Source organism: Microchirus variegatus (assembly GCF_963457635.1).
Source record: "Microchirus variegatus genome assembly, chromosome: 20".
NCBI lineage: Eukaryota > Metazoa > Chordata > Actinopteri > Pleuronectiformes > Soleidae > Microchirus > Microchirus variegatus.
In genome coordinates this window covers 19,568,047-19,590,654 of record NC_139821.1, presented here as the reverse complement: position 1 = coordinate 19,590,654, position 22,608 = coordinate 19,568,047, and the positions used below count along the sequence as shown (strand labels likewise).

Here is a 22,608-nt window from a genome sequence, read left to right as displayed (position 1 = left end):
AACCCGACGTTCAACTGGTCAACGGAACAACTTGCCAGTTTGGGCATTAACGCAGGATGATTAATTTGTGGAATTAACGCGTTCATTTTTTTTAACGCATTAACGCACTTTCTCACTTTCATCGCGCTACGGGTAGACGTGCAGTTTATGAACAGGCAAGGCGGCGGGCAACTGCATGGGGCCCCGAGCAGATAGGGGGGCACCCGACACTCGGAGCCTAAATTCCCCAGTGAGCAGCCGCATCCCCGTCCCCCTGAAAGAACAATGACATCGCAGTCGGAAACCCCCCTAACGGGGCCCCACGTCACCTCACGTTAACCTGTGTGAAGTTATCGTTCTGCAAGTTGTAAACGAAGCTGAAGGAAAATGAAGAGGAGTTATCAATCAGGTCGTTAGAAGAGGAAGAAAAAAAGAGGATGAAGAAAAAAGAAAGAGAGACACAGTTGTAAGTGGCGCTGCTGGCGCAGATAATGATATAATCGTAACATTAACAGTCATTGTCTAACTAACGGGGACACAGACAGCAGCTAACATTAGTGTCAGAATGCTAGCTAACGCTAACTAGTAGAAGCAGTGCTTCAAAGGTGCTGATGAGGAATTTCCTGCTGTGAGTTTAGTAACCCCAAGAAAACTATTTAACTTCTATACTTTATATTTTGTTTATAATGTGAGTTATTTACAGTGCAATGTGTAGTTTTTTTAAAGTTATTTACAGTATTTTATTTTTTCTATTTATTTATATTGTCTTATTAGAATTTTTCTGGCATATTTACGAATGGTAATTAATCGTGATTAATCGTGATTAATCCACAGCTACCGTGTGATTAATCTGATTAAAAATGTTAATCTTTTGACAGCCCTAGTATAATTACATTGTACCTTATAACACCTTTGGCACTATTCATTTATATTTTTGAACCTGGGTAACAGTGATCCACTGTCTTTGGCTCTTTCACCTCTTTTCGTTGCCCCTCCATGAAAAATTGTTGTGTCTTCATTGAAAGTGCTTTGCAAATGGACAGATCAACACAGTTGTTAAAAGTTATACTGGATTTTTTTGCAAATGAGGCTTCTAGAATCCTTGGGCTGGTTCACCTATTTCTTTTTTGTTTATAACGTGTTACTTTTTCCAACTGTTCATACCAAAAAAAGGATAAGTAGATTTTATTTGATCAATCATCATCTTTATTGCGATTGTTGTTGTTGTCATCTGGCAGTGACGGCAGTATAACCTTTGTCACTATGTAGTTCCTCGGCCCATTATGGCTTTCTTTGTGTTTCTCTCTGGTTTCAACAGGATTATATAACATTTGGGTCCAAACAGCGCCACCAAGAGGCCAAAACTAGAGGCCAGGATGGCAAATACCTCCACTGCATCTGCATATTTGCCTGGAGAGTTGATGTAAGCAGGAACAAAGGCCACCCACACTGCACAGAAGATCAACATGCTGAAAGTGATGAGTTTGGCCTCATTGAAACTGTCTGGAAGATTCCTTGCTAGAAAAGCTAACAAGAAACTTAGGACAGCCAGTAAACCAATATAACCTAGTAAAACTGCAAAACCAACAGTGGACCCAACTGCACATTCATAAACTATCTTGTCACTGTGATACTGGGTGTTTTTATGAGGCGCTGGTGAAGCAGAGACGAGCCAGACAGTGCAGATTGCTGCTTGAATAGAGGTCAGAACCAGAACTGTCCCTCTCTGCTGCACAGCACCAAACCACTTCAGACTGGACTCACCTCCTGGTTTGGAGGCCCTGAACACAGCCAGAACCACCATGGTTTTCACCAGGATACATGAAACACAAAGCACAAAGCTGATGCCAAATGCTGCATGTCTGAGTTGACAAGTCCATAATTTGGGTCGTCCAATGAAGAGCAACGAACACAAGAAACACAGTTTGAGTGAAACCAAGAGAAGAAAACTGAGTTCTGAATTGTTGGCACGAACTATAGGTGTGCTGCGATGATGGATGAAGATGCCCAGAACAACAACACAGATAAATGTGCCCAACAGTGATGTGGTTGTCAAGCAGATACCCAGAGGCTCATGGTAGGAGAGGAACTCTGTTTTCTTGGGAACACAGTGGTCACGCTGGGAGCTGGACCAGAAATCTTCTGGACAACTGGTGCACTCCATGGAGTCTGAGAAAGAGAGAAAAATGGCTTTGTTTTCTTCGAAAATTAATTGATTTTCATATTTTATCCATTAATAGTAATTGTAAGGTAGACTTGTTTTTTTTTCTATACATATCCCCTTCATGTAGCCTATTGCTCCATTTTTCAAATTCTTATTTCTAAAATTATAAATCGGATTTCAGCATTTATATAGTTAGGAGAATTTCTTTTTTTTTTTATTAGTCACTTGAGCCTTGTAATATGAATGTAGTCAATGGTTTTACATTAGATAGATTCTATAACTTTCTTTCACACCAAAACAAGACCAGGAAGATCTTTGAATGTAAATCTATAATCTATGATTGGCTATACCATGGTATATTGACCTGTCTGATTGCTGATCTTTCCCCCAGAGCAAAGGATGCAGTCAAAACAACACGGAGGTTCCCCCTTCTTTCTGGCCATGCGGGAGCCTGGAGGACAGCTCTCACTGCACACTGACCGTGGAGGCTGTAGGATTTATCAAGTGTTATAAAACCATTATTCTACAAATGTTTAATGCTGATAGGTATCAGTAGCAATACATATAGGAAGTCACCTGTTTGGATTCAAAGTTCCAGAAGATTTTGTCTTCATCTAGTGTGAGTTCTTCACCTTTTAAGGCTGACCTCTTAACCTCACCCACTGTCTGAACTTTAGTTTTTCCATCAGGGAGCCACACCCAGTTCATGATGTCATAAATTGGTAAGGCATCACCATTCTCATCAAATGACACTTGATCACCAAATGTTGTGGTGAAGTTGACTTTTTCCAAGTAATACATGAGCTACAATGGAATTAAATAATTTAGAGTAAAATGTTTGCTGAATGTAATCATGATCAATCATAATCAAGATTGAACAATTGCTGTTATTGTAATTTTTAAAGATGTCGTCTTGTATTTGGGGCAAAGGGTGTGATTTAATCCTATAAGATCAAGCAATACCACTGTTTATGATGGTATGCTTTCCCCATATATATGACACACAATACACACATATCCAGTAGAGTAGTTAAAAAAATCAAACAAAAAAAAAAACATGCTAAATTCATATCACACCTGCCATTGCTCCACTCTTCGCAAAGTAGCACAGCCATGTCCAGTAAAAGGTCCAGTCCCTGGCTCACAGCGCAGCATGTCATCAAGGGCATATGCCAGAGCATACACAGCCTTGTAAATATTGTACTCAGGCCTCAAGTTAGAAACATCTGGAAACTCAGTCTCCACATTCTCTAGAACTTCCTGTCCAGTGCACAATTCTCCTCCAGCTTCCACCCAACCTGATGGAGGAGGTGCAAATCTACACTGAAATGTGTGTTCCCAAAACTGATTCACCTAAAAGACATTTAAGATTTGTTATTTACATTTCTATTCTTGCAGAATCAGATCTAACTGAGATGTTCAGTTCTCACCATGCTGTTTCCATCTGTGTTGTTGTGATGTAGGTCAGGACGTATTTGTAACAGGAAGTCCCTGAGTCCTGGTATTTCTCCTCGACGGATGGCGATGCCCATTGTTCCACCCAGGTATGGCATGAGGTGAGGAGTCTGGAGCACAGCAGCTGATGACCAGGCTTCACTGGCCATCCACTGCAGGCCCGTAATATTCTGCCTCACCACCTATGGATCACAGTTTCTTAATGTCTCTTTAATGTGTCAAGTCAAATCATATCATATTTATTTATACAGCATGTTGAAAACAACAGAAGTTGCTTGAAGGAGAATTTCAAAAATAGAACTGTATTGCTTGACTATGAATAGTCAAAACAGCAAATCATCACAATAGATACCTCTTCCATTAGATAGATCATGTGGATCTGATGTGCAAATACAATCACCACTCGAGCTGTCGATTTCCTCATCACATCCACTATTCTCCTTAGTTCAGCAGGGTTGTCACCCCAGGGCAAAAGCTCTGTGTAAGCCAGACAACCTCCACCAGCTGGACCCAGATCGGCGTGAAAGGATCTGGCAGCGTGGACTCCATAATCATCATCACTGATGAGCAGACCTGCCCAAGTCCAACCAAAGTGTTTCAGTATCTGAATCATAGCACGCACCTAAATGAACAAATAGTTCAGATTGGTGTAAATACCTGAACAATATGTGGGTGAGAATTTAACTTTTCACTTGTCATCATAAAACCACAGTTAAATTGTCTCATCATCCCTTTTTCTCAACCTATTTATACATACAGCATGTATACTATTTCTGTATCCAAGAACATTTGTTGGGATGGTTTAGTTTTCTAGGCTATATAAATTGAATTTGGGCTGTATTTGTATAATATTTGTTTCAGGTCGAGAGTTTCACCTGGAATGCGTCACTTGGTATTGTTCTAAAAAATGACGGGAACCTTTGACGATTGCTGAGGCAGGAACATGTGGCAAAGTAACTCACCTACAACGAAACAGAAAGGCACATTAAGAACAATGTTTTTTTCCCCCCTCTTTTATGACCACAGAAGCATTCAAATGATTCAACTGTTTTAACATTGCATCCTTTTAGAATCTAAAATAGAAATATTGCTTCTTACTAATTATAAGCTTGTTGTAGTAGCTTCAGGAAGCAATGCACATATTTTTTAAATGTGTGAAATTCTGACATATACAGTATATTAAATATAATAGCTCAGCGAGGCTTAAAGGGAAACTTACTATGGGCAATTTGAATAAACCTATCACATCAGAGGTGGCAATAGAAAATGTTGAGAAGGAATCACCCACAATCCCCAGGACCGGAAGGGTCCCCAAACAGGTTTCCTTTTGAAGGAAGTCCTTCTTTCGACCACTGGCCAGTGTCAATGCAGCACTGAATCCAATTACAAGTGTGGCACAGTTATCATACAGACTGTATCCCAGAGTCACATTAGGCAGCAGATTGGTGTTTTTGTTGATCTCATCAATAGCAAAGGCCATGGTCATGGCATGTCTGAAACCTGGAAGGTCAAAACTAGCACATAACATGTCATGATTAAGCACTGAAAAGTAAAACACATATTTACATTGAATTATCAACACAGATGTAAGCTGTATCAAGTGTGAAACTTACCCTTGACAGCTGAGTGGGTTTGGCTTTGAGGTGAAAGTCAGCTGAGGGAAGACAGAGGTGTAGTGAACCTCAAACAATCCACCCAGAATCACATCACCAGACTTATGCATCCCATTCAGATGAAACTGTCTCCTTAATTTACAAGATGAAAAACCTTCGGAAGAGGAAGACAAGTAAATGGAGGAAGAGAAAATGATCAATGTTGAGAAGCCATAGGAAAAATAGTTGTCTAAGAATGTCCCCATCCTTCAGCCCTGCTGCCTGTTTTCATGTAACCATTTTATTATTAGTATGAACTGTTATGTGCAGGGTGATGTTCATACCACCAATGAGGACATGGGCAGCCATATGGGAGGGCAAACTATCAAAAACATAAACATAATTTGTACTCAGAGATTGTGATGATTACATCATATGTGTTATGCAAAGAAAATTAAAAAAACAAGGACAGGCAAAACACCATTATGAAAATGTGAAGGGATACTGCAGACATGGAACTTGGTAAGTATGATCTAGCCCTCGATGAGAAATATTTGTAGGACCAATGAATGCACAGCTTCGTACTTAAGACCCCAGGCATTTAGCCAAAGAAAGTTACTTATTGTGATGATTTAATATTTTTTTATATTGGTTTTTCAAAGGGAAACCTTAAAAACACAGATGTGTGATAACTCAGTTTGGCTGCAGCCTTTGCCTAGATTAGACTGGATGCGTGTATGGCCATTGACGGCTGTTGTGTGTCTGTCTTTTAATTTCATCACTGCTCTCACTGGCTTTATGCCCAATTTGGAAATAGAAATCTCACCTAGTTTTAAGTGAAAGAGTTCTGGACTGTGATAACCACCACACGTTTTTTCATGTAAAAACGGCCATAGTCTCAACCTTTGCCTGATGAACTCACACGATGATGGTTGTTTCTTTATCTAATTGCTGACACATTTCCTTCTTGTCCTGTTTCGTTGCTTACTTCCAGTCTAGTCTTGATTAATATTGATTACCACTGTTAGAATGACAGTAGAAGGAGGTCATCCACATTGTATACATTTCTGTGTAAATCTCACTTTGTTGTTGTTCTGATGAGCTCTTGCAGGAGCAACGTCAGGGTGAGGTATAGCGAAGGCTGACCTTAACAGAGACTCCATTTCCTCAGAGATTCAGACACCCGCGGACTCCACTTTCACCATCCCCCCAGTGAAGTGGCGCAGGTGGTGATCTTCAGAGCAGACAGGACCACAGGGTCCAGTAAGAAACTCGGAGGATGACTCGGAGGATGACTGTATGTATAAGACAGAGTATCTGATGGTACAATGTAAACATTTCTACTTGCCAAGAGTGCCTACCTTGGTTGTTATATCCGTGGTTTACGTGCTGCTGCAAGCTAACAGTAAGTTAGCCATGGAGACGCTACATCGCTCTATTAATAATAAGCTAAGGGTACCAGGCTGTGTTTTAAATGCAGCAGGAAACAAAACTGAAGACTGTCATGCTTTCTGACGAGGGATAATAACACTCTGAACCAAGTCTACACCAACATTCGGGATGCCTACAAAGCCACCCCCCTGCCTCATCTTGGACTTTCAGATGATCTTTCTCTGCCCCAGATCTCTAAACATCTAATCTCTACAAAGTCCAACAGTGAAAACAGTTCAGGTGTGGACTAAGGAAGCCACTACAGCCCTACAATACTGTTTTGACTTGAGATGGCTAACATTTGCAGAGGAAACTGACCTGGACGGGCACACATCTGCTTTACGTCAGTCCTTGCTGAGAGGCTTCAAAAAGACCAAACACAAATACAAGCAGCGCATCAAGGAGCATTTCAACAGCAACAACTCCAGGTATCTGTGATGGGATCAAGACACTCACAGACTACAAAGTCACCCACACACTGGCTGACCCCTTGGACAGCACCTAACCACCTAACAGAGTCAGCTGGTACTTGAGGTCATTTAGCAGAGGTTTTAACCACCTCTTTCAACCTCTCACTACTGCAGTGGGCATTTTCCACCTGCCTTATGTCAGCCACCATCAGGCCAGTGCCCAAGAACACAGTGAGCTGCGTGAACGACTATCGCCCATTTGCTTTAACTCCCATCATCACCGAATGATGGGAGTTTTGGGAGACTCATCCTGTCTCACATTAAGGCCACCATTACTGTAGACCTTGATCCACACTAGTTTGCATATAGAGCAAACATGTCAACAGAGGAGGATGCCATAATAACAGTTCACAGTGTGTTCTCAGCCCCCCCCCCCCCTACTCCCTCACCAAGGATGTACATGAACACCTTGGTACATTCTGGATTAAAAGTTAGATTTTTGCAGCTGATCTCTCTGTATTGTCTTCTTAATCCTTTGCATTTCTCTCTCCATAACACTGCCGCTGTCACTCTTTTTTCCAGCGGTTTTTCCGTGCATCTATTCAATGAAGGCCCATCTTACTCTGTCTCTGATTGGCTGACAGAGAAGTACTGGCCAATCAGAGACAGGCAGGATCTCCCTTTCACTGAGTAGTGTGTAGAAACAGTAGAAATCTCTGCCAAAACTGACTTAAACTCATCAGTCGGTTCCGGCTCTGGGTTCGGACCCCAAACTTTGGTATATAGTGACCTATGGTATACAGGCTGACTGCTTGCCACACTAAGTATTATATAATCTGTTTATATTCCGGTGTGCTGCACATATTTAATGCTGCTAATGGTAGCTGATAAACTGTTTTTCATTGTTCCTGCAACAGTGACAATAAATATCTCACTCACTCATCTTCTACCACTTTATCCTCCACATGAGGGTCACGGTGCTGGTGCCAATTCCTGATGATATAGGGCAAAAGGCAGGCTACACCCTGGACAGGTTGCCAGTCCATCACAGGGACACATGGAGACAAACAACCATTCACTCTCACACACGTTCACACCTACGGTCAATTTAGGGTGTCCAATTTGCCTAATCCCCATTTTGGACTGTGGGAGAAAACTAGACAACATGTGGAAAACCCACGCACACACTGGGAGAACATGCAAACTCCATGCAAAAGGTATAATAAATATCTATTCTTTTCCATCATATTATTGATAAACTCTAAAGACATAATCAAATACCCTCCACTGTTTTATCAATATCAGTTGTTGAGGTTTGTGCTTATACATGGGTGCAGCCTAAATAACTAAAAAGAAAAATAATTAAAAGACCACCGAATAAAGGCCTTGTATCTCAGATGAACAAATATATGACGAACAGTGGGAGGGAATCTATATTTTGAAGTTATATAAAGCAGTGCTAACACACTTATACATGCAGACACTTGGGTGATGGAGATCTCAGCTCTCTTTGTTGGCCTGAGATTAGCTCTGGGTTTGTTTGAGCTGAACTCAGCTCTTGTCTTCAATGGTTCTCAGGTTGGTCTGAAACAAAGGTCTGGGCTCACAAATCCCAGGTCTGGTGCCGGGATAAGTACTGTGAAATGTAAGCTGCTAGGGAAACCTCATCTACCTGCATTCTCTATGGACGGTGACTATATTATTGGTGGTGTTTTCTCCATACACCACTACATGCACAGAGTGAAGCATAACTACACCTCTACACCTGAACCACTGAGGTGCACAGGGAGGTCAGTAAGAGGGAGAATTGGGGGATGAAAAGGGCACAGGCTGTGTGAAGAGGAATATTTGTTCATGAGCTTAAAATCTTGTTACTAAATTATACTGAAGACATTACTGAGAAGCAGCTTTAAATCATTATGCTACATATATTTGGAACAAACTCCCAGAGAGACAAGTACAGGTCTGCAGTAACTCAAAGTTATTTTAAATTGATGCTTTTTCCTCACAGCCTTTTACATTGTGCTGTTATTGTATTATTTATTTACTTGTTTAAATTATTTTCAGTGTCTCTCTTAATATATTGTCTTGTGTTTCTTGCCATTTACCAAGAGGCCATGTATACGTAATATGTATACAATGCAATGTACAGCGGTTTTGTTGAAATATGCTGAACACGTTTATGTACAGGACAATATCAGCGTTAGTCCTATAACTTACAGGTATTAGATGCAGGTGATGGACTAAGGTGTTTTAGTTTCCTTCTTTGTGTGTTTAATATTCAACTGGTCAGGAACTAATTATTTCTTTATATTTTTATTTGACTGATTATAATGAATTTCTGTTTTGTTTTGTGTGTACACTGTAATTTAACTATGAATTGAATCAGTGACAAAAATGTCCTTGTGCAGTATTGACTCTCGTGAACTACAGATGTCTCAATCAATGGTCTTTGCCATTAATGAGATCAACAACAGCACAGATCTCCTGCCAGGCATCAGGCTTGGTTACCAGATATATGACTCGTGTGCTGCGGTGCCCATGGCAGTGCATTTGGCATTCCAGCTTTCTAACGGTGTGGACCTGGAGGTTAACACCAGTGACCACTGCTCACAATCTGGTAAAGTTATAGCCATTGTTGGTGAGTCTGGTTCCACACCATCCATCAGCATGTCGCGCGTCTTTGGGCCCTTTAATATTCCTCAAGTAAATACATGGATTGTGTTTTGTTCAAAAATGTACTTTGTCTACACTTTATTTTAATCATTTGAAATAATAGTTTTCTTTTGCTGTAGGTGAGCCACTTTGCTACTTGTGCCTGCTTGTCCAATAAGCAGCAGTACCCAAGCTTCTTCAGAACAATTCCCAGTGACCAATACCAGGCAACAGCACTGGCTAAGATGGTGAAGCACTTTGGCTGGACGTGGATAGGTGCTGTCCACGCAGATACTGACTATGGCAATAATGGCATGGCGTCTTTCTTGGAAGCAGCACACAAAGAGGGAATCTGTGTTGAATATTCTGAATCATTCTATCGGACCCACCCACTTAGCAAGATCCAGAGAGTGGCTGATGTTATTTTCAGGTTTTTTTTTATCATTGTTGTTTGTGGTCCTGGTATTGGCACTGTCTTTGTTCACATAAAAAACACAAAACCGATCAAATAAAATGACTGCAGAGTCCTAACTTAAATGAACGCTACATGATAATCACACCAGGATGCATTAGTATTAATAATAAATTACTTATTTAATAATAAATCACACATAACTGATATTTATTAATTTTTTTACATGAGATATGTGTATAAACAGAGCTCTCAAGTCAACTAATTGAAATGCCTGTCTAATGCACATGCATTTGAATAAGTTCACATTTACACTCGACACATTTCTCAAGCTGAGAAGTGATCAAACTCCATCCCCATCTCACTCCACGCAAAGTTCTTACTAACTCTCTAACTTGAGAGCCCTGTGTGTAAATAAATTGCAGTTTGTCTTTCCAGGTCAACAGCTATGGTTGTTGTGGCTTTTGCATCCTCTGGCGACATGAGGATCCTGTTTGAGGAGCTGTCGCAGAAAGATTCGTCAGTGGATAGGCAGTGAGGCCTGGGTAACTGACCCAGACATGCTGAGGTTCACTTTCTGTGCCGGAGCCATCGGGTTTGCAATTGAGAAATCTGTTATCCCTGGTCTGAGAGAGTTCCTGATGGATTTGCCATCCAATAAAGTGGCTGCATCTCCAGTGCTGACTGAATTCTGGGAGAATGAATTCAACTGCAGGCTGGGAAGAAGTAAATATAGAGATACAGTTATTGTTATGAAAACTACAAATATGTACACAATCAAAGACATTTTTAAACACCACTGTTTTGGGGGAAAAAAGCACAATTTCATCATTGTAGTCCTAAAACATCTTCCCGCCACCAAGCTAAATGTAAAAGTACATTAACTAGTATGAAGGGAAACAACGTGTATTCTGAACAAAATAGACTGGGTCATATCAGCTCATGTTTAAAGATGACTTGGTATCGATACATTTACAGAAGGTTTGAAAGACAAAATTAAAAGAAAAACATGACTGAGGTCATGTTACAAAAAAGGTGAATTCAGGATATTTTACAATACTAGAAACACAGTAGTAATAATATTGCTGTTGTCATGGCTAAAAAAAACATGTTCTTGTTGCTGTGTTTTTAGAGTCAAGTGTCAGCAGTGAGAAGAGTCAGTGTGATGGAACTGAAAACATTCAGACTCTCCAGAGCCCGTACACTGACACGTCTCAGCTTCGAATCACTAATATGGTGTACAAGGCCGTCTATGCAATAGGACATGCCATTCACAACTCAGTGTGTCAGAAAACAAATTCTACAGCTCAGTGCGACAGATTTACCAAAATAGGCTCCACACAGGTCAGTGATACTGCTGCTTATGATGCTTTTCTTTTATGAGATGAACATATTTGTTAATCTTGTTTACATGTTTTACTTCCTTTATCTCACTGAAATCTCGCAGGTTCTGACTCAGCTGAAAAAAGTCAGTTTTTCACAAAATGGTTATGAAGTATCATTTGATGTCAATGGGGATCCTGTGGCCACATATGACTTGGTCAACTGGCAAAAGATTGAGAGTGGCAGTGTTGATTTGGTGACAGTGGGGCATTACAATGCATCACTGCCAGTTGGCCAGGAATTCAGCATCAACAGAAACCTCACCTGGGTGGGGGGTACCACACAAGTGAGGAGCAATAATTTAACGTCTATCAGCTATGCAGTGAGGGCAGATCTGTATGTGAGTTTGTCTGTATCTCTGTGACAGGTGCCATCATCAGTGTGTACTGACAGTTGTCCTCCAGGAACTCGTAAAGTCCTACAGAAAGGGAAACCCATCTGCTGTTATGATTGTGTTCCATGTCCTGAGGGAGAGATCAGCAATTCTACAGGTACAATTAGATGTTTCAGAGGCAGCATCAAAAATATGACTGTCCTTCAAGTCTTTGGCCTTGTTCAGATGGACGAAAAAAATTCTGAATGCATGTCGAGTCGTGTTTGAAAGTTGCACCACAAATGCAGGTACACTACAGCATTACCAATGCAACCTGTGCAGACACGTTAATCATGTCTGGAAAGAAAAATAAGATTTGATCCCTTACAATTAACAGTGTGGACAGTCTACCTTAAAAGATCTGATTTTGAAAGAATTCTGATTTGCCGTTGGAACTTTTTTTTCCAGATTCATCAGACTGCTTCCCTTGCCCAAGGGAGTTCTGGTCTAATGGAGAAAGAAGCACATGTTTCCCAAAACCAGTAGAGTTTCTATCTTTCGACGAGGTCCTTGGAGTCATCCTGGCTGCATTCTCAGTTGGTGGTGCCTGTCTGGCCATTATTACAGCGGCAGTGTTCTTTCGTCACAGGACTTCGCCCATTGTCAGGGCTAATAACTCTGAACTGAGCTTCCTACTGCTCTTCTCACTGGCTCTGTGTTTCCTATGTTCATTGACATTTATGGGAACACCCTCTGAGTGGTCCTGTATGCTGCGTCACACAGCATTTGGAATCACCTTTGTCCTGTGCATCTCTTGTGTTCTTGGGAAAACTATGGTGGTGTTAATGGCCTTCAAAGCTACACTTCCTGGTAGTAATGTCATGAAGTGGTTTGGTCCTCTACAGCAAAGATTGACAGTAGTGTCCTTCACATTTATTCAAGTTTTAATATGTACTATCTGGTTGGCTCTTAGCCCCCCCTTTCCACTAAAAAACCTGACCACATACAAAGAGAAGATTATCCTGGAGTGTGCTTTAGGTTCAGCTCTTGGATTTTGGGCAGTTCTTGGGTACATTGGCATATTGGCCGCATTTTGTTTTGTGTTAGCTGTCCTGGCTCGAAAACTACCTGACAATTTTAATGAAGCCAAGCTCATCACCTTCAGCATGTTGATATTCTGTGCAGTCTGGATCACATTTATCCCAGCTTACGTCAGCTCACCTGGTAAATTTACTGTGGCTGTGGAGATTTTTGCCATCCTGGCCTCCAGTTTTGGACTATTTCTGTGTATTTTTGCTCCAAAGTGTTTCATCATATTGTTTCAGCCAGAGAAGAACACCAAGAAACAATTAATGAACAAAAACCAATCCGCGTGCATCTAAGGTCAGAAAATACTTAAAGAAAAAAGACAAAAGGCCCTTAAATAGTCTATTGGCATATTTATATATAAACATTTTCACTTGATGATTGTTCGGTTCTTTATATGTTTTTTTCCCCCAAATTACTATTGTTCTTAATCTGTTGTGCTTGAAGTGTAAAATAAACAACGTGTTCACTTATAAAGTTTGGGTCACAACGTATCACAATATTGAAAAAAGTAATTATAATTGTTACATTGTAAGGTGTATCCAGTCTTTAGAGAGCTTTGGCCCTGGTGGTATTGAATCTCTCATCATGAGGCCAACTCCCGTGTGATCTGGTTGGGTGATGTAAGGGTTTTAGGGCATTGCCAGTTGTCAGGTAAAAGAGTGGGTGTTAGAGTGCTGATGACACACTACAGTGACATCATCTGACACACACACGCGCTCGCACACACATGTACACACACACAGAGAGAAGATCTTTAGGGAGTGTTTCATCATATAGTTCACACCAGAGAACAACAATTAATAAAGCTCAATCCAAGTACATGTAAGTTTCGGAATGACAAAACAATTATAAAGATCATTTTGTTCATGTTTTCTTGTTTGTTTTTTGTATCATAATTTACTAATCATGTTGATCATGTGGTCCCAGGAAATTGGGCCTTTTAGAGGAGGGGTGTCGAACTCATTTTCACTGAGGGCCACATCAGCATTATGGTTAACCGCAAAGGGCCAGATGTAACTGTCATACAGAATAAATGTAACTAAATGTGACCAAATGTAAAATAAAGGTAACTACGCCGTAACATATTGCTAAATAACTTTCTGTATTATTACTTATTAGTTACAAATATGATGCATTATAGATGTAGCTCGGTCTGCGATGGTGTTTCTCGACAAACTAACCGTTTTAAAAGTGTGTATCTGGTTGGGGCAGACCAGCTCACAGACCTTCAGCATACACTGCTTCAAAAATGCACCCTCAGAAGACTTTGAAATTGAAGCACGGGCCACAATAAAGCTAGCTTTCACTGCCACATCGTTTTTGGTTGTGGCTTTTGTGAACACATTCTGCTGCGATCACAGTCTCAATCACAATTTCACTCGTCGCATGATGCATATACAATGATACACTGCGATCTAGTGGCGGAAAATGTAGTTTATGGTCAACGCACGCCTTAAAGCAGCATAGACTTATTATAACACAGATTTTTAAGACCAATTGTCCCCCTTGCCCTAAAACATGCGTTTTAGAGTTACAATGTTCTCTACCATAAGGCTTATATCCTTTTATAAATTACATAACCAGGTGTTTCCATCCATACATCTTAGATGCCCATAATAAAAGTGTATGTAAAGCCCCACAGGAAAATTAGTTACTAGGTACATTGCCAAATTTGAAAATGTTCTTAAGTGTTTAAAAAATAGGTTTCAAAGCATGAATGTTCTCCCATTCACACCAGCAACACGATCATCAAATTTGCTGACCACACCACCATCATCGGACTGATTAAGGACAACAATGAATATGCCTACACGGAGGAGGTCTGGCATCTGAGGCGATGGTTTGACAATAACAACCTGGGAGAGTGCGCAACCTGGGTCACTTTGTTGTTGACATAGGCAAGGAAAATGGAGAAACATTGAGATAAATGAGAAGTGTTGCCTTATCTGAAGTGCAGTGACAACTTGTTAATGGAGTTTTCTTATAATTCTAAAAGACGAGCGCTAAGTTAGCCTTGGAGATGCTACAGTGCTTTATTATTCAACAGCTACAGGGTGATAACTTTGTTTTAATTAAACAAATGAGACCATAACTTTTCCTAAACTAGTGCAGTGCCTGTAGGAAGTATGTATTCCTATAGTGGGAACTGAAAAATATTTTTCAGTTACGGTAATGCATGATAAGGAACGTAAAGGCTAACATAATACAAACACTGTGCAACCTCATTAGGCACAACACAAATGTTTATTAGGCACACAGCCATATCAGTTAGCTATGCTAATGCACAACGTTATGTTTAATGAGGTTGCACAGTGTTTGTATTATGTTAATGCTAATTGTAGCCTCGCTAACTTACCTTTGGAAACAGGTTCGCCAACTTAGCCGCAAAGTAGTAGCATGCTCATGCAAAATAAATGTGTGCTCGCGTATTGGTGAATGGACACCTCATTGTTTCAGTATAAAACCATATTCTGCGGTGAACCTTGTAAAAATGTCTCACCCACCGTGAGGGCAGCCTCTTCACTCCCACCTCCCCTCTCAGACAGCGCAGCTACTGCTGATGAGCCACTGCCTGCCTGGTGTAGGGTGATAAATCAATGACAATTAAAATTCCTCCAAAATTTTTGAAAGTCAAGGATGCACACCATCGGGCCATGCTCAACCCATATCTAAAGTCTTAGGGCGATCTGACTAACGGTGAGTGAGATATGCCCATCACAGACATACAGACACACAGACGCAACTTGCTTTATAGATATAGATATGTGTATGTATTGTTGTAACAATGTTAGATTATTAAAATGAAAAAGACAAAAAAGCTCAGTCTAAAAAAGTCTATCTTTAATTACCATAGCAGTCAATTTGACCATATGCATTATAAATGCTGTAACATCTCTATGACTATAGACTTCTAGCCCTCTAAATTGACAGAGAGGAGGGAGAGAGGTTGAGAGTGTCAATTTTCTTGGGGTCCACATCTCAGCCGACTTCATCTGGTCCACATTCATCTCTCATCAGGTGGTGGAGGCAAAACAAAAACTGTACATACTCAGGAAGCTATGTGGTTCAGCTGCTGTACTGTGGAGGACAGTTGATCAACTGTCCGATTCACACTCACAACTATGGTCAATTTCGAGTGTCCTATTTGCCTAATCCCTAAATCTATATATTTTTGGAATATGGGAGAAAACTGGAGAAACTGAAGAAAACCCACCCACACACAGGGTGAACATGCAAACTCCATGCAGAAAGGCACAATAAATATCTATTATTTTCTACTATATTACTGAAAAACTCTAAGGACATAATAAAACACCTGAAGCCTTAAAACAATCACCAAGTAAGCCTTGTCTCTCAGATGAACAGATCGCTGACGTAGAAATGGGAGGGAATCTACAGTTTAAAAAGTTATATAACCAGTGATAACACACTTATACATGCAGACACTTGGGTGATGGAGATTTCAGCTCTCTTTGGTCTGAGATTAGCTCTGGGTTTGTTTGAGCTGAACTCAGCTCTTGTCTTCAATGGTTCTCAGGTTGGTCTGAAACAAAGGTCTAATGCCGGGATCAGTACTGTGAAATGTAAGCTGCTGGGGAAACCTCATCTACCTGCTTTCTCTATGGACGGTGACTATATTATTGGTGGTGTTTTCTCAATACACCACTACATGCACAACGTGAAACATAACTACACCTCTACACCTGAGCCACTGAGGTGCACAGGGAGGTCAGTAAGAGGGAGAAGTGGGGGATGAAAAGGGGGGAGAGGAATGTTTTTCAGGTGCTTAAAATGCCTAAAATGTTACTAAATAATACTGAAGACATTACTGAGAAGCAGCTTTTAATTATTATGCTGCACATATTTTGAACAAACTACCAGAGAGAGAAGTGCAGGTCTGCAGTAATTCGAAGTTGTTGCAAATGTTGCATTTTTTTCCACAAATCAAATTAATCCTCTTCCTTTTACATTGTGCTGTCATTTTTATTATTTATTTCTTTGTTTAAATTATTTTAATGTTCTCTCTTAATTCCTCTTGTATCTATTGTCTTGTGTTTCTTGCCATTTATCAAGAAGCCATTTATATGTAATGTACAACTGTTTCACTGTTAAAATATGCTGAACATAATTTATGTACCGGACCATAGTAGTGTTAGTCCTATAACTTACAGGTATTAGATGCAGATGATAGACTAAGGTGTTTTAGTTTCCTTCTTTGTGTGTTTAATATTTAACTGGTCAGGAACAAATTATTTCTTTATTTTTATTTGACTGATTGTAATCTTGGAGAAAATGTCTGTGAACTCTGCGTGACAATGCATTGCTGTTATTAATGTTTTCTGTGTAAACTGTGATCTAACTATGAATTAAATCAGTGACAAAAATGTCTTTGTGCAGTATGGACTCTCGTGAACTACAGATGACTCAATCAATGGTCTTTGCTATCGATGAGATCAACAACAGCACAGATCTCCTGCCAGGCATCAGGCTCGGTTACCAGATATATGACTCGTGTGCTGCTGTGCCCATGGCAGTGCATTTGGCATTCCAGCTTTCTAACGGTGTGGACCTGGAGGTTAACACCAGTGACCACTGCTCACAATCTGGTAAAGTGATAGCCATCGTTGGTGAGTCTGGTTCCACACCATCCATCAGCATGTCGCGCGTCTTTGGGCCCTTTAATATTCCTCAAGTAAATACATGGATTGTGTTTTGTTCAAAAATGTACTTTATATCCGCTTTTATTTTAATCATTTGAAATAATAGTTTTGTTTTGCTGTAGGTGAGCCACTTTGCTACTTGTGCCTGCTTGTCCAATAAGCAGCAGTACCCAAGCTTCTTCAGAACAATTCCCAGTGACCAATACCAAGCAAAAGCACTGGCTAAGATGGTGAAACACTTTGGCTGGACGTGGATAGGTGCTGTCCACTCAGATTCTGACTATGGCAATAATGGCATGGCGTCTTTCTTGGAAGCAGCGCACAAAGAGGGAATCTGTGTTGAATATTCTGAATCATTTTATCGGACCCACCCACTTAGCAAGATCCAGAGAGTGGCTGATGTTATTCACAGGTTTCTACATCATTGTTGTTTGTGATCCTGGTATTGACACTGAGTTTGGTCACAGAAACACTAAATAAAACTGATCAAATAAAATAATAATAGAGTCCTAAATTAAATGAACACAACATGTTTATCATACCGGAATACATACATTATTTAATAACAATTCATACTTAACTGATATGAAATTATTATTATTATTATTATTTTTTTTTTATTTTAAATGATATATTTGTATAAATTATATTTTCTTTTTGTCTTTCCAGGTCAACAGCTATGGTTGTTGTGGCTTTTGCATCCTCTGGAGACATGAGGATCCTGTTTGAAGAGATGTCGCAGAAACCTTTGCCTCCTCGTCAGTGGATAGGCAGTGAGTCCTGGGTAACTGACCCAGACATGCTGAGGTTCACTTTCTGTGCCGGAGCCATCGGATTTGCAATTGAGAAATCTGTCATCCCTGGTCTGAGAGACTTCCTGATCGATCTGCCACTAAATAAAGTGGCTGCGTCTCCAGTGCTGACTGAATTCTGGGAGAATGAATTCAACTGCATGCTGAGCAAAAGTAAATACAGAGTTGGATGATCCTGGTTATGATGTGTTTAAGTAATTATAATTCTTTAATATCAAACTCCAGATTATTTTTAAGGGACAATTTTATTTATTGGAATGAAGACTGAAAATGTTTTCTCTCGAGTCGATCTAAAAAAATTACCACCACTGTCTTGATCAAAATTTCACCAAAGTAGTCCTAAAAACATCAACAGACTTCTGGCCACTAAGATAAAAAAAAATAGCATTTAATAGTATAAAGGGAAGTAAATAACAAGTGCAACTTGGTACAGATTTGGTAAATAAGGTTTATACATATATGTATTAGTGCTGGGCACTAGATTAACGCACAACGCGTTTTCATGACGACTGACCAGAAAACCATGTGACGTCATGTTTACGTGCAGCGACACCGGGGTCCAGGCACCGTTTAACAGTTAGCTCTGTTAGCTACATTAGCTTGTTTAGCGCCGTTAGCTTGCCTACAGTCGAACTGGAGTGGTCTGTCTATTAAAGGAAAAGAGCATCGCTAAAAATAACCAGCGTACCTGTGTACTGCATGTGTGCCGCTGTTTTTAAAGTTCAGCGTTACTATAGAGACTCATTTTAACAATTCGGAGTTCAGAATCTTTTTCCGTTAACACGCCCAGCACTAATATATATACCTATCTATCTGTCATGTCATTTAAATGGTGAATTCAACATATTTTGTAACACTAAATATAAAAACACTATAGTAATAATAAAGCAATGCTGTTGTCATAGAAAAAACATGTTTCTTGTTGCTGTGTTTTTAGAGTCAAGTGTCAGCAGTGAGAAGAGTCAGTGTGATGGAACTGAAAACATTCAGACTCTCCAGAGCCCGTACACTGACACGTCTCAGCTTCGAATCACTAACATGGTGTACAAGGCCGTCTATGCAATAGCACATGCCATTCACAACTCAGTGTGTCAGAAAACAAATTCTACAGCTCAATGCGACAGATTCACCAAAATAGGCTCCACACAGGTCAGTGACAATGTTGCCTATGATGCTTTTCTTTTATAGGATTAACGCATTTGTTTAACTGGTTCACATGTTTTACTTCCTTTATTTCACTGAAATCTCGCAGGTTCTGACTGAGCTGAAAAAAGTCAGTTTTTCTCAAAATGGTTATGAAGTGTCATTTGATGTAAATGGGGATCCTGTGGCCACATATGACTTGGTCAACTGGCAAAAGAGTGAGCGTGGCAGTGTTGAGTTGGTGACAGTGGGGCATTACAATGCATCACTGCCAGTTGGCCAGGAATTCAGCATCAACAGAAACCTCACCTGGGTGGGTGGTACCACACAAGTGAGGAGCAATAATTTAACGTCTATCAGCTGTGCAGTGAGGGCAGATCTGTATGTGAGTTTGTCTGTATCTCTGTGACAGGTGCCATCATCAGTGTGTACTGACAGTTGTCCTCCAGGAACTCGTAAAGTCCTACAGAAAGGGAAACCCATCTGCTGTTATGATTGTGTTCCATGTCCTGAGGGAGAGATCAGCAATTCTACAGGTACAATGAGATGGACTTAAAAATTCTGAATGTCGAGTTGTGTCTGGAAGTTGCACCACAAATGTGGATTGGCTACACCGCATGTGTCAAACTCAAGGCCCAGTGGCCAGATGTGGCTCGCCACGTCAATTTATGTGGCCCAGGATTTATTAATTGGTCTTAAAAATCGGTGTTAAAATAGGTCTATGCTGCTTTAAGGCGTGTTGAACATAAACTACATTTCCCGCAGTGCATGTTGATTGCGTTACCTGCAAAGTGACCGCATCCTGCCACAATGATAAACATCGCAGTGTATCATTGTATATGCATCATGGGACGAGTGAAATTGAGATTGAGACTGTGATCGCAGCAGAATGTGTTCACAAAAGCCACAACCAAAAACGATGTGGCAGTGAAGGCGAGCTTTATTGTGGCTGAAGAAATCACCCGTGTTTCAAAGTCTTTTTCTGAGGTGCGTTTTTAAGCAGTGCATGACGAAGGTATGTGAGCAGGTCTGCCCCGACCAGATACAGACTTTTAAAAATGTTAGTTTGTCAAGAAACACTATCGTGGACTGGGTTACATCTATAATGCATCATATTTGAAACTTGAATAAGTACTAAATACAGAAAGTTATTTAGCAATATGTTACGGAGTATTTACCTTTATTTAACATTATATTTGGTTAAATTTATTCTGTATGACAGTTGCATCTGGCCCTTTGAGGGTAACCGTTATGCTGATGTGGCCCTCAGTATAAATGAGTTTGACACCCCTGCCAAAGCAATCTGGGTAGACAAGTTAATAATGTCTAGACAGATGAAACAGATTTGTTAATCAATTAACAGTGTGGACAGTCTACTTTAAAAGATCTGATTTGCCGTTGGAACTTTTTTTTTCTAGATTCATCAGACTGCTTCCCTTGCCCAAGGGAGTTCTGGTCTAATGAAGAAAGAAGCACATGTTTCCCAAAACCAGTAGAGTTTCTTTCCTTCAACGAGGTCCTTGGAGTCATCCTGGCTGCATTCTCAGTTGGTGGTGCCTGTCTGGCCATTATTACAGCGGCAGTGTTCTTTCGTCACAGGACTTCGCCCATTGTCAGGGCTAATAACTCTGAACTGAGCTTCCTACTGCTCTTCTCACTGGCTCTGTGTTTCTTATGTTCATTAACATTTATGGGAACACCCTCTGAGTGGTCCTGTATGCTGCGTCACACAGCATTTGGAATCACCTTTGTCCTGTGCATCTCCTGTGTTCTTGGGAAAACTATGGTGGTCTTAATGGCCTTCAAAGCTACACTTCCTGGTAGTAATGTCATGAAGTGGTTTGGTCCTCTACAGCAAAGATTGACAGTAGTGTCCTTCACATTTATTCAAGTTTTAATATGTACTATCTGGTTGGCTCTTAGTCCCCCTTTTCCACTAAAAAACCTGACCACATACAAAGAGAAGATTATCCTGGAGTGTGCTTTAGGTTCAGCTCTTGGGTTTTGGGCAGTTCTTGGGTACATTGGCCTATTGGCCGTCTTTTGTTTTGTGTTAGCTGTTGTGGCGAGAAAACTACCTGACAATTTTAATGAAGCCAAGCTTATCACCTTCAGCATGTTGATATTCTGTGCAGTCTGGATCACTTTTATCCCAGCTTACGTCAGCTCACCTGGTAAATTTACTGTGGCTGTGGAGATTTTTGCCATCCTGGCCTCCAGCTTTGGACTATTTCTGTGTATTTTTGCCCCAAAGTGTTTCATCATATTGTTTCGGCCAGAGAAGAACACCAAGAAACAATTAATGAACAAAAACCAATCCGAGTGCATCTAAGGTTAGGAAATACTCAGGAAAAAAAAGAAAAGTTCCCTCTAATAGACTATTGGTGTATTCATATTAACAACTTATTCAGATGATGATTGTGTGAACATTTAAAAGTTGTTCCCCAGATTACTGCAATGTTGAAGCTGTAGTGCTTGAAGTGTGAAATAAACAACAATGTGTTCACTTATAAAGTTTGGGTCACAACATATCACAATTTTCAAAAAAGTTGGTGAAATTGTAATTTATTATAATTGTTACATTGTAAGGTGTATCCAGTCTTTAGAGAACTTTGGCCCTGGCGGTATCTAATCTCTAATCATGAGGCCAACTCCCGTGTGATCTGGTTGGGTGATGTAAGGGTTTTAGGGCATTGCCAGTTGTCAGGTAAAAGAGTGGGTGTTAGAGTGCTGATGACACACTACACGAAGTGTCATCACAACACACACACACACACACACACGCACACAAACACACACACACACAATCTTTAGGGAGTGTGCCAGAGTGTTTCATAATATATTTCACACCAGATTAAAAAAAATAACAAAAGTAAATCCAAGTAAATGTAAGTTTAGGAAGGCTTTTTATCATAATTTACAAATCATCTTGATCATGTGTTCGATGTAAAAATATTTTGGAGTGGTGGTGGTGGTGGTGGTTGTGTGTGGGTGTGTGTGTGTACTAAAATGCCTTAACCGCATAAAATGTGTTTTTTTTTTCTCTCCTCTTTTTTCATATAACGTGATTCTCATGATCGTGGTTTCAAAAAATTAAAAAATTAAACGA

At 40.3% G+C, this 22,608-nt stretch overlaps 3 protein-coding genes across 3 annotated transcripts; 2 read left to right on the top strand and 1 right to left on the bottom strand.

Moving 5' to 3' along the window:
- Positions 1–1,240: 1,240 nt before the first annotated feature.
- LOC310941725 (extracellular calcium-sensing receptor-like) lies at positions 1,241–5,354 on the bottom strand (the record flags this gene model as incomplete). The annotated part of the gene is made up of 9 exons (XM_083906937.1): positions 5,212–5,354; positions 4,818–5,112; positions 4,474–4,560; positions 3,951–4,220; positions 3,574–3,780; positions 3,221–3,496; positions 2,720–2,947; positions 2,508–2,631; positions 1,241–2,148 (listed from the first exon to the last, which is right to left on the bottom strand). Exons 1-9 carry the CDS (start codon positions 5,319–5,321, stop codon positions 1,241–1,243), a joined length of 2,505 nt encoding a protein of 834 aa, XP_083763063.1. The 5' UTR covers positions 5,322–5,354.
- A 4,122-nt stretch (positions 5,355–9,476) lies between these two features.
- Positions 9,477–13,176, top strand: LOC310941831 (extracellular calcium-sensing receptor-like; the record flags this gene model as incomplete). Its single annotated transcript, XM_083907079.1, is given in 8 exon segments — positions 9,477–9,737; positions 9,827–10,116; positions 10,537–10,606; positions 10,608–10,824; positions 11,231–11,442; positions 11,546–11,767; positions 11,849–11,972; positions 12,263–13,176. Coding segments are annotated over 8 exon segments (2,310 nt in total).
- Positions 13,177–16,499: 3,323 nt separating this feature from the next.
- LOC310941830 (extracellular calcium-sensing receptor-like) lies at positions 16,500–21,831 on the top strand (the record flags this gene model as incomplete). Its single annotated transcript, XM_083907078.1, has 8 exons — positions 16,500–16,612; positions 17,282–17,576; positions 17,667–17,956; positions 18,214–18,509; positions 19,294–19,505; positions 19,609–19,830; positions 19,912–20,035; positions 20,918–21,831. Exons 1-8 carry the CDS (start codon positions 16,506–16,508, stop codon positions 21,829–21,831), a joined length of 2,460 nt encoding a protein of 819 aa, XP_083763204.1. The 5' UTR covers positions 16,500–16,505.
- Between the last annotated feature and the right edge of the window lie 777 nt (positions 21,832–22,608).